Source organism: Zeugodacus cucurbitae, chromosome 4 (genome assembly GCF_028554725.1).
Source record: "Zeugodacus cucurbitae isolate PBARC_wt_2022May chromosome 4, idZeuCucr1.2, whole genome shotgun sequence".
Taxonomy (NCBI): Eukaryota; Metazoa; Arthropoda; class Insecta; order Diptera; family Tephritidae; genus Zeugodacus; species Zeugodacus cucurbitae.
The window spans coordinates 75,375,947-75,387,310 of NC_071669.1; the positions used below are offsets into that span (position 1 = coordinate 75,375,947).

General features: G+C 31.0%; 1 protein-coding gene across 7 annotated transcripts; it reads right to left on the minus strand.

The window, feature by feature from the left end:
* Positions 1-99: 99 nt before the first annotated feature.
* On the minus strand, positions 100-9,337 carry LOC105213027 (uncharacterized). 7 transcript variants are annotated; one of them, XM_054230316.1, is made up of 4 exons: positions 8,953-9,337; positions 7,627-8,212; positions 7,392-7,561; positions 100-5,212 (listed from the first exon to the last, which is right to left on the minus strand). In XM_054230316.1, the coding sequence occupies exons 2-4, from the start codon at positions 8,101-8,103 to the stop codon at positions 4,138-4,140; spliced, it is 1,722 nt and encodes a 573-aa protein (XP_054086291.1). In that variant the 5' UTR covers positions 8,104-8,212; positions 8,953-9,337; the 3' UTR covers positions 100-4,137. The 7 variants fall into 7 exon arrangements, with proteins under 7 accessions (XP_054086291.1, XP_054086290.1, XP_011183839.1 ...); XM_054230315.1 differs by having other exon boundaries at positions 7,627-8,245; XM_011185537.3 differs by having other exon boundaries at positions 8,878-9,337.
* Between the last annotated feature and the right edge of the window lie 2,027 nt (positions 9,338-11,364).

Below are 11,364 nucleotides of genomic sequence, written 5' to 3' on the forward strand. Positions count from 1 at the left end.
ATTATGTTAGAAACCGTATAGACTCAATCTCTGTATTACGGTTAAAATAATTCCATTTGGATATCTTAACATATGTAACAGGAACTGTGCGTCAAATAATGCGCATTTTAGTGAAAACTTTTAAAATTGCCCTGGTCGATAGAGGTATAATATGTCAGATAAATAATTTTCTGTCAATGACCTGAGCTTTCACGTCCTGGTAAGTAAGAAAAACGATTCACCCACAAGTGATTAATAACGATCGATTGAATAGTACTAATTTCTACACCAGCTCCTATTTCGATTGAGGAAAAGTAGTAGGCATAAATAAAGTAGTAGACTTCAAATCTAAAGTTTTTGTTGGACATTCTTTGAATCAACTTTCCTTATCTGAATAAAAAAGTAAAGATTATTTGACATACTCCAACAATACTTGGTTAACTAAAATAATTACACATGTTGGCAATACTTTATATTAATGCTGAAAATGAAATCAATACTCGTTATTTGACGAAGCCGTAAAAGGATTCGATTATTATTATTATCGTTTCATTACATTTTGCTGAGATATCTTACATGTTGGACGAGATTTCGGTTGTCACGCGTCTCCGCAATGTCACTAACTTCACTTTAAGCTATTGGTGTGTTTTCTCAGATATGGTTTTCAGACTCAAATTCATTTCTAAACACCACTTAAATATGTTGGTTAAAATGATCAAAGAAATATTATTTAAGCGCGCTTTAAGTTCATCGCAAGTTCATGCGCTTAGTCTTAAATATTACACAAATTGATTTTATTTGTCCTAACTAAACTGAAGTTTTGTGATATCCATTTCAAACAGGATTTTGTAAGATACGTAAATACACAAGGAATACAGTAATGGTTATTTACGCAAATAAATAAGTTGCATTTACGTAGGAAAGATCATTTAAAAGTCGAATTGTCGTCATTGCAATTATTATTATTTAGACTTAAAAAATAAAAGTCCAGTTTCATTATTATTTATATGGATGTATATATCAATTTTTATATAAACTTACAAACTTACAAAATTATATATTGCTGATTAACATTGTATATCGTATCGTTTGTATTGTTGCTTATTTACATTCTTAAAACATTATAACATAGTACATATTATAAATTTTTGTAATGTTATAACTATTTTAATTCACATTCACATTTTTATTGAGTAAAATAACTTACCTTACTTTAGTACTTTAATTTAACTATTTACTAATTTTACATTATTATAATTATACACATTTTTCTTATATACTTAAATACATTGTATTAACCAAATGGGAAATTTTAAGACATACATATGAGAATATACATAAAATTTATTTAACACTAGATTTACGGAACCCGTCAATTTGACGGATTTACGATTTAATGCTTACAAATTCTTAACATAGAAATAGTATTTTTTAATTATTAGGGTGCAGTCAAGGTAGAGTTTAACATACAAATAAAATGTATTGAAGATAATAGAGAATAAAAATCTATAGGTTTTTATAAATAATTTACAACAAAATCGCATTTTAACATACACGTCAAGATAACGGATTTCGTGTCCGTAAATCTAGTGTTAAATTCAAAGAAAATATGTTATACAAAACATATATAATTGAATATAACTGTAATAACCAAATAAGTCATCTGGGTATCTGTTCTGTACTTGGCAGTAATAAATAATACGTCTTCGAAACCCTAGTGTAATCATATCTCTATTATATATATATATACAAACAAATTATTTTCTAAATTTTACAAATATTTATTTCGGTTTCGCTATTGTTTACCTGCAACTTAGGAGTATTACTAAGTAGTTGGATTTAAGGCATAGTATCCAATAATTTATTGAAATAATAGTGATTCTTTTCCAGTATAAAAATTTGTATTCAGCATTCTTCCGCTTTATTACACGATTATAATTTTTTTACTGTAAAAGACGTTATGAAATTCACAAAACATGATATTTCTGAAGTCATGAATAAAAATACCCATTTTCGCGAAAAACGGACATATGAGTTTGAAAAACACGTATCCATTTAATTTGTTCTGAGGTATCTTTAATCGTCTTAGTAGGCGTTTTAATAAATATAATCACCATTTTATATGAGTCTTACTGCTCTCATTTAATATTTAGATCCTAAAATAAGTTCATATTTTACAAAAAGTTGTACGAGATAGTAAAACACTTATGTGTTCAGTAAAGCCGCAATCGACATCTTCAATTTCAATGATGATTTTACAAATTTAATTAAATATAAAACAAGTAAGGAAGGGCTAAGTTCGGGAGCAACCGAACATTTTATACTCTCGCAATTTATTGATATAGTTTTTTTAAGATAACACACAATTTGACCCATATATTCGGCATAAAGTCCAATAGAATAACGAATATCGTCATATATACATAGTTTATGAGGGCTGAGGTAATTCCTGAACCGATTTCACTATCAAGCCCATCTGAATTAAATTAAGATATCTGAGAGATTTACCGATATTTTCGGTGAAAAATTACCCTAAGGGATTGAATTCTTCATATTCGATATTCGGGCATCGAAAAGTTATAGTCCGATTTCTAAATTTTTTCACAAGTTATGATCTGATACTGATCACATACAGTAGTTGTGTAAAGTTTTATTACACTATCTTCATTGGTTCGTTACGTATATATTATAAAGTGCTATATACCGAATTTCATTGAAATCGTTCGAGTAGTTCCTGAGGTTTGGTTTTTGACCCATAAGTGGACGACGCCACGCGCTCCTCCATTTTGTAAAAAAATCTGAGTACAGCTTCCTTCTTCCATTTCTTCTGCAAAATTTAGGGTTTCTGATGTTATTCGTTAGTGAGTTAACGCACTTTTAGTAATTTTCAACATAACATTTGTATGGGAGGTGGGCGTGGTTATTATCCGATTACCACTATTTTCGTGGTGTATGATGGGGTACGTAAGGGAAACGACTGCAGAAAGTTTGGTTTGTATAGCTTTATTGGCTTGCGAGATATATAAAAAGAACATATTTGTGGGCGTGACCCCGCCCCCTTCCCCAAAAAAATTACATACAAATATGCCCCTTCCTAGTGCGATCCTTTGTACCAAATTTTACTTTTATAACTTTATTTATATTTATAGTTTAGTTATGACACTTTATGTGTTTTCGATTTTCGCCCATTTTCGAAAGCAACCCTCTCACGGTCCCAAGGAATATTTGAGCCAAGTTTCGTCAAGATATCTTAATTTTTACTAAGTTACAGTGTGCACAGACGGACAGACAGACGGACGGACAGACATCCGGATTTCAAATCTACTCGTTACCCTGATCACTTCGGTATATATGACTCTATATCTAACTATTTTAGTTTTAGGTTTTACAAACAACCTTTATGTGAATAAAACTATAATACTCTTTTAACTTTTGTTGCGATTATTAATATTAATCCCAATAAAATATAAATATGTAACAGTTTTTGTATCTATGGCAGTTGTGGTTTTTATGTATTTTGTAAAAAGTATTGAAACATAATGCAAATAATATTATTAATTCTTTTAATAAATTTATAAATCGATAAATTGAAATAATTATTTTTGAAAAAAAAAAACAATGTGTACACGTTTACAAAAATTATTAAAAACAACATCAAATTAAGAATGTTTCAATAAGACTAGTTACCTAACAGTTTTCAAAATTTAAACAAAAAAGTTAAAATTTTGACACTCCGGTGCTTGCAATATATATAAGTATATGCATGTTTAAATTACATCTAAAAGTAATTTCATAATACCTTGGAAATCAATAAATGTTTACTTATGTCCGATTTTATAACATCAATAAAAATTGTACATATGTTTAAAAACTTAATTGAATTCATACAAAATCGTATGAATGCTTATAAGTGTTAGTTACGTTTAGGGAAATAATTTTATTATATAGAAAAATTAATACAGGAAACAGCTTTTGTAAATAAATTATTTGATTTTATAATCATATCGTATAAAAAAATTATCAAAATAAATTGATAATATCGAATTCAAGCAATACTTGTATTAAGAGCTGATATCTCCGTTAGAAATTAGAGTCCCCTACAATGAAGGCGGACTATTCTTATTGCTAATAGAAAAATAAAACAAGGGAGTAAACTATCTATTTTGCTGACGCTGAAGAAGCAGTAATTTTCAACTTAGCAAACATGTTGTCACCACTTGTGGCTGTTTCGATTTTATTTAGATCCAAATTTTGTATTTCAGTTTCTAAACTAATACAGTTTTTTTCGTAATTTATCTTTGGATCACAGTCCACAGATGGTTTTTCACAATTTTCAACACTAGCGGTTTTTTTATCTTTGCTTTTTTTCAAAGCATTGAGTAAAGTTTTATCTTTTGTTTTGGTTTCTTTATCTTTATCCTTTTCTTTGTTTTTATAATTCTTGAATCGAGGGAATATGCATCCATTAGGTAAAAACCCAACTAGTTTATCTTTTTTCGTAATGGTTGGAGTTGATACTGCGGCGGAAGCCACTGTGCTTATTTTTATGTGATTGGGTGTTTGAAGTGTTGATATTCCCCCTATGCTATTTATTGAGGAGGTTTCTGTTGTAACTACTGTGCTAGACGACGAAATATTGTCAATATATTCGACACATTTACTTTTATTAGTTTCTTCTCCGTTTAGAAGTTGTGGCCTGGAAAAAGTTTTTATAGATGCTTCTCTATTTTCGGAAGTGTCGGGTTTCATAGACAATTTAATAGTGGCATCAGTTTGATCATTTCCATCACCTAAAGCAGTATACACATCATTAACGCCACTTGCAGTATTAGCAAATGTTTCATAAGTTTCTGGAGGCTGCTTTGAATTTAAAGTGTCATTTATATGTATGGCGAATTCTCCCGTAGTACTTTGTACATTTGTACTATCTGACGGTGCTGAAAGATCTCTATTATATGTGGATTTCGCGGCTAAGCTCCCCAACGGAACTTTATCCGATTTTTCTGCACTTATTAAATTGATTTGTTTCTGTTCGGATATTCGTACAGCTTCGGTAGACTTTGGAAACATCTGTTGAGTGGTGATGCTGTGAAAGTGATGCTGATGTCGTTGTTGTATAATTTGTTCTTCTCTTTCTCGATCTCTTTGAGCTTGCACCGCACTCCAGACATCTTTTAACTCTCCAGATATATCCCTATCTTTTAGAATAATGGCGTTTCTAAAATATAATAAACTGAAATTATTTTCTATTTGTTCCTGACATAAATAATTCATCAATTATTCTATAATATAAAAATGTGTTGCTAAGCGCATATCTCGAGAACAGCTGAACTGATTACGCCAAGTCTTTTTTGAGAATATTCCTTGAAGTACAAGGATGGTTCTTACGGAGAGATTAATTAAAAAAAATTGTCTTAAAAAGTCTAAAATCCACACTTTTCTAATCTCCCATTCAAACTATTTGTAATCTATAGATATAAAAATGAATTGCGGTTCGTTAGGTCCGCAAAAAGTCGAGAACGGCCAAACCGATCATTTTAGTCTTGAAATAAGGTCAGGAAAGGATTAGAAAGTAAGTAAATAAGGATAAATTGCGAGAAAGATAATAATAAGAGAATTTTATTGAGTTGACAACAAAAATTAAAAAAAAAAGAAAATAAAAAATAATAATTATTTGAACTTTGTCATTGTTCAATTGTATAAGGTTGTGTCGATAATCCAAAATAATTTGTAACAAGTATGAAAAGGCTTAGTTCGGGTGCAACCGAACATTTTATACTCTCGCAATTTATTGATGTAATTTTATTCATATAATCCACTAGAATAATGAAAATCATCATATATAGTATATGAGGCCTGATTCATGAACTGATTTCACTAATTTTCATCACCAAGGTATAACGGGAATAGGGACAACTTGGCTCCTGTTGGTAGGCAGAAAAACGACACATTCGGTCTTGAATGTACTTCTAAATTGCAAATCAACGAAACACCAGTCGGCAAAATTGCCAAAAAATAGCACTAAAGCGAAGATTTCCCAGATATTCAATAAGTCGCTGGAGGAACTGCACAGGACTTTAAGCGATTTAAGCGACAACCAAAACATTTTTGGTGGAGCCATGATTCTGTTGGCAGGTGTTTTGCGCCAGACTCTTCCAGTTATTCCTGGACCAAGTGTTGCTGACGAACTAATCGCACGCCTAAAATCAAATAATTTGTGGCGGCACATAAAGAATCGCCAATCGCCACAACGAATATACGAGGGTTTTTGGAACAAAATTAAACTGAGATTGTAGAAGCAGTTGCTAGATATTTGAAATGGTAGACGGAAGATTAATATTTCTAACAGATTTCTGTCACTTCATGGACTCGAAAGAGGAGATTAATCTTCGTATTTTTGACATGAAACCACAGTATAATAACCATAAATGGCTGATTGACTTACCTACATATATTGGTGGTAAAAAACAAAGGAAAGTTGACACAGCAACAAACCTGAATGACGTAGTCAATTATCCCATAGTCTATTTAAAATTGCCTGGACTATCACCACTCACTTTACTATTAAAAGTAGTGTGAGTTGTCATCATGGTGCGTAACATAAATCAATCTCGACTTCAATAGAACAAGAGTGACTGTGAAGAAGGTAAGAATGAGCCAACTTTGAAATTTGCTCATTTATTATATTCTTCAATTAATTCAAAGTTTAACAAATTATGATGATTTACGCATTTTCAAATTTACCGGCTATAACGTTTTCGTCTTTATGCGTAAGAATTTTTTCACAATATTGAAAATTTAAAAAATTTAATGTATACCATACCACAAAAACGTGTGGCCGGGTCTGCTAGTTGTTAAATAAAAATAATACGTCTTAGCAAATTAGGATGGGTTGTCTAATACATCAATATGACAGCATTTATAAACAGGGGCAAAAAAAATTGAATTAAATTTTGAAATGCATTTTTGAAAAGTTTTTGATCATAGAGTTTAGCCTTTATAGTTCACAGATAAAAAGTTATTGCTAAAATTTTTTGAAAAACTATCAGTGATTGCAAAAATGAATGAAACTTTGGATAATTTTTAATTAATTTGTGCATTTATGAATTTTTTCACTGTTAGCTTTAAAATTGCACAATTCTTTCAAATTGCGAAAAAAAGTATTAATTTGGTAGATTATATATAATATGTATATTTTCGCTGTTAGATCTATAATTGCACATTTCAATCAAATTGCAAAAAAATTACGTCTTACAGTCCGCCCAATGGTCTATATACAATTTTAAACTAAAACACACTAAATTATTTGTCGTACGATTTCTGCGGCTACTCCACAATTTCAATTATAGTAATGTGAGTATAACTGCATAATTTTCCTCATATGTTACTTTATATATATTTGTATATCATACCTTACTAATTTTAAACCAGGATTCATTGCTTCTACAAAGTCACACATTAATTCTACCATAGCTCTGCGTTCCTCTGGATCTTTGCTATGACGTCCAGAGTCTTTTAGGACATCCGGATTCGCCATAACTGCAAAAACAATAGGCGGGCTTCGTGGAGTTCCTGGAGGAACCTAAAAATTAAACATACGTAATATAAATAAAAGTTTCATATTAATATATTATTTTATTATCGTACCCTCATTCCTCCATATAATGGTATAGGGTCAGTAGGCTCTTGTGGTATTACTATTCTCGTCCAACTTAGTACATTAATAAATAATTCTTCACCTGATTCTGATGTTGTGCGAATACACATATGTGGCTGCGGTGGATTTTTAAAATGTCGATAGGCACGCGAATGACGATAACTATGGGGTGGTGGAGATGTTTGCATCAATGACACATTTACATTGCCTCTGGTATCGCTAAATCGATTATCTTCATCAAACGTAGAATTTTTACTAACCGTCTCGTCAGGACAGCTAATTGCAGATGTTTCAGAATTTTCTCGTTGCATAATTGGGTTCGTAGAGCTCATTTGATTTGAGTTGCCGACAAAAGCCGTTGCGGCCACCGCTGCAGCCGAAGTTGCAGAAACTACAGCCACTACCCTGCTACTAAGTTGTAGTTCAGCAGAAGTTCCACTTTCGCTCATAAAACTAGACATAATCATCAAATTTTCTACTACTAAATCCGCAAGTTTTTTACTGTATTGTTGCGGGCATCAAAAAACACGAGAGATCCTCTTACTTTCTGTTTACCTTAGATTGACGTCTATATTGCTTCAAAATTACAATTCTCAAAATATAGATCCACTATAATTATATTCGATTGCAAGTTATGCTATTGCAACATCCATACAAGTATGTACTAAGCCAGGAGGAAAAATAGGTCTACCATTGCAACATGCTAGTTTTCTTCCTCACTCTTATACCCCCACGTAAATCCTTAGCTTGCTATTTGTATGGAGAACGCAATAATGTTTGTATATTCGAATACATATCTTCTTTATTTTGAATTATGATTGGAATATAAATTTTTAGAACGTTTGGTAAACTTTGAAGAAATAAATAGTATTTTCTTTTCAAGCACATTTCCAAATTGGTTTACAAAATATTAAGCACTCTAACTTTCTGAATATATATTTCTTGTTTATGCCATTCCACATATGTATGTAAGTAGACACACGTTATGTATACCAAATCTCCCATTGTTTGCTTCAAATACAATATTTTGTATGCATACACGTATGTATATATGTATTTGCGGCTATGAAAGCAATAGCCTTAGATTGTTTACACTAATTTCAGCATTGGCCATTTTATAAACACGTATGTATATATTTTTACAGCTTCCACAATGCTTTAGATCCCGACGCACAAATAATAGACTAATTATGTATATTAATTAATTTAAATTATAGATGAACGTATATATATATTCATACTTTTTTGAAATCGTTTTAAAGCGTAACTTCATGTTGAAGTTGCTGAACCCCCTCTGTATTTAAAATGTTTCGCACCGAATTATTCACTTAAGATGGTGCAAGGATGATGCACATATCCTCCTCCATTTAAATTCGAATTACTTCAAAATCCACTTTTGATTAAAACCCATAAACAATTAAAAGGTTTCCAAAATATATGATAAGTTATAATCAATTCTTCATTAAACAATAACCCCCATTACTCGCTGTTCTCTTCGTAGACGTTTCCTGATTTTATACATATTTTTGTGTACACTTTACCAGAGAATGTTAACGCGACATTTTCTGTTAATACCAATATTGCCAGACTGTTTACTTACAACGGATGTATTCTACCTTCACAAAATATTGTCTGCCTTTTCTTTATTTTGCTCAAATACAAGAGAGTTTTCATTTTTAAACAAGCCATATGAATATGTATATTTAGTATTTGGCAAAGTGTAGTCAACAAAGTGAACTAAGTATATGATATTCAATTTTCCTTTACCCTTATTTGACATGTACGCAGAGAACATATAATATTGTATCGTAAATTATACCAGAACAAACTAGAATCAACAATCGAAATCGATAACTGGTCTTATTTATTGATAATCGTAGTTGCCAGAATGTTCGAGTGGCGATGTATTGCCAACAATCGACTATATAAGGGCTGCCGGACTGGCAGCAACACACAGTTCTAATAAGAGAGTTGTCGAATAATGCCGAAAATACATGTAGATCTGCACAATTTTTTTGATCCAAAATACATGTGCAGTAAATTTTGACAAGCAGATCTTCGGTTTGTATAAGATTGTTTCTTTACTGCTAATATCTGCTGGTTTTCGGAAAGAGGATAAGTGCCATTGACGAGTTAATTTTACAAAGGAGAGTAAAGAAACGGAAAAATAGTAGCAAATTGGAAAGAAATATCTGAGATCTATTTTGCCCTACTAAATCATATTGCATCTTAAAAATTAATAACTAAAATATTTGGTTAAAAAAGCAGAAACTTGCCTAATTGTCACAAGCTAGCAGTAGATAAACAGAAATTTTGTTTATTTTCAATGAACAGCTGAGCACAATTCAGAATGCTGCCAGAGATTGCTCAACAATTAAATATTTTAATGTTGTCAGCACTGCCTCTGCGAGGTGCAGAATCTGTCAAATCAGAACTATTTCGTTCCTGCATGCAGATTTTTTTACACATGCATCTTCGGCATAAGGGCAATTCTAAGGAGAGAGTTGTCGAGCAAAGTGTAAACAAGTTATAAGTTAGAGTTGTAAAGTAGAGTAATAAGTAACAAAGTGTTAAGTTATAAGTTTGTATGAAATGTGGCTTCTAAACGCTATTGCCAATTCAAGTGTTCGAGTTATGGAAGTTCCACTGTATTTATATATAATATATTTATATAAAATAAATAATATATGATACCATTATTGATTACTTGATTTGCTGTCGACAATGTTTACAAAATGTTTATGTTCATATATTTTTATAAATAATTAGAGAATAGGACTAACTTTTTTAACCAGATATGTTTAAAAGTTACCATAAAAACTTGTATTGAAAATAATGATTTACCATATTAATATAGATTAAAAACTAGCAAAAAATTATTAAAAATTAAATGAACAATAAATAGAAAATGTAAAAATATTTAAGAATATGTACATACATAAATACATTTAATAACACGATTTTCAAAATTGCCTACCATGCATACATTCACACATACATATTTTCCTACTTTGCATATCCATCGAATTCCCCAGGTTCGACGCTTATCATAAAAATAATTTTTTATTAATTTTATTAATAATTGGGTCAAAATATATTTTTAATTAGTAATTATATTCATTTAAAAATTTGTACAAAATAACTTAAAATATAAAATAAATAGCAAATCTAAATCTAAATAAGCAAGCACATGGGGAATTGACGTGAGAACACCCCCCCTTTGCGTCTAAAGCTGAAACTACATAGCTCGCGTATGCGAATGCGGAAGCGAAAAAATGCGCTTGACTGTGTATATATCGAGCAGCTTCATAAATGCGCTTTTGATTGCGTTGACAGCTGTGTACAAGGTGATACACATACACACTTTTTATTTGCGTGTTTGAAAACGACCTAAATAATATGGACGTCGATTTTAAATTTTTATTTATGATACAGCTCCGAAGTAAAGTTGGCTGCGAAAAACGAAGTTTATATGTACAATAAAATTTCACAACAACAATTCAAGTTAACATTTTGATACGTTAACGCTGAGTGGTAAAAAACGTTCCGCCAACGCTTTTATTTAGGAAAGGCAGTTATTATTATACGTTCTGTGGTTAAACTGTGGTGAAATTCCCTAAAAGATTTCTGTGGTGAAACTCTAAATTATACGTTCTCTGATGCAACTTTGCTGAAGAAACTATTAGTCGTTAGATGGCTTCATAGTTCGAAGAACTCAAAAAAAACTT

Excerpts from the sequence above, each read along its gene's own strand:
- LOC105213027 (XM_054230316.1), bottom strand. The coding sequence starts at position 8,103 with ATGATTATGTCTAGTTTTATGAGCGAAAGTGGAACTTCTGCTGAACTA. Across the intron at positions 7,562-7,626 it reads CATTATATGGAGGAATGAGG|GTTCCTCCAGGAACTCCACG; the intron begins GTACGATAATAA and ends TTTAATTTTTAG. Across the intron at positions 5,213-7,391 it reads CCTGGTTTAAAATTAGTAAG|TTTATTATATTTTAGAAACG; the intron begins GTATGATATACA and ends AAATAATTTCAG.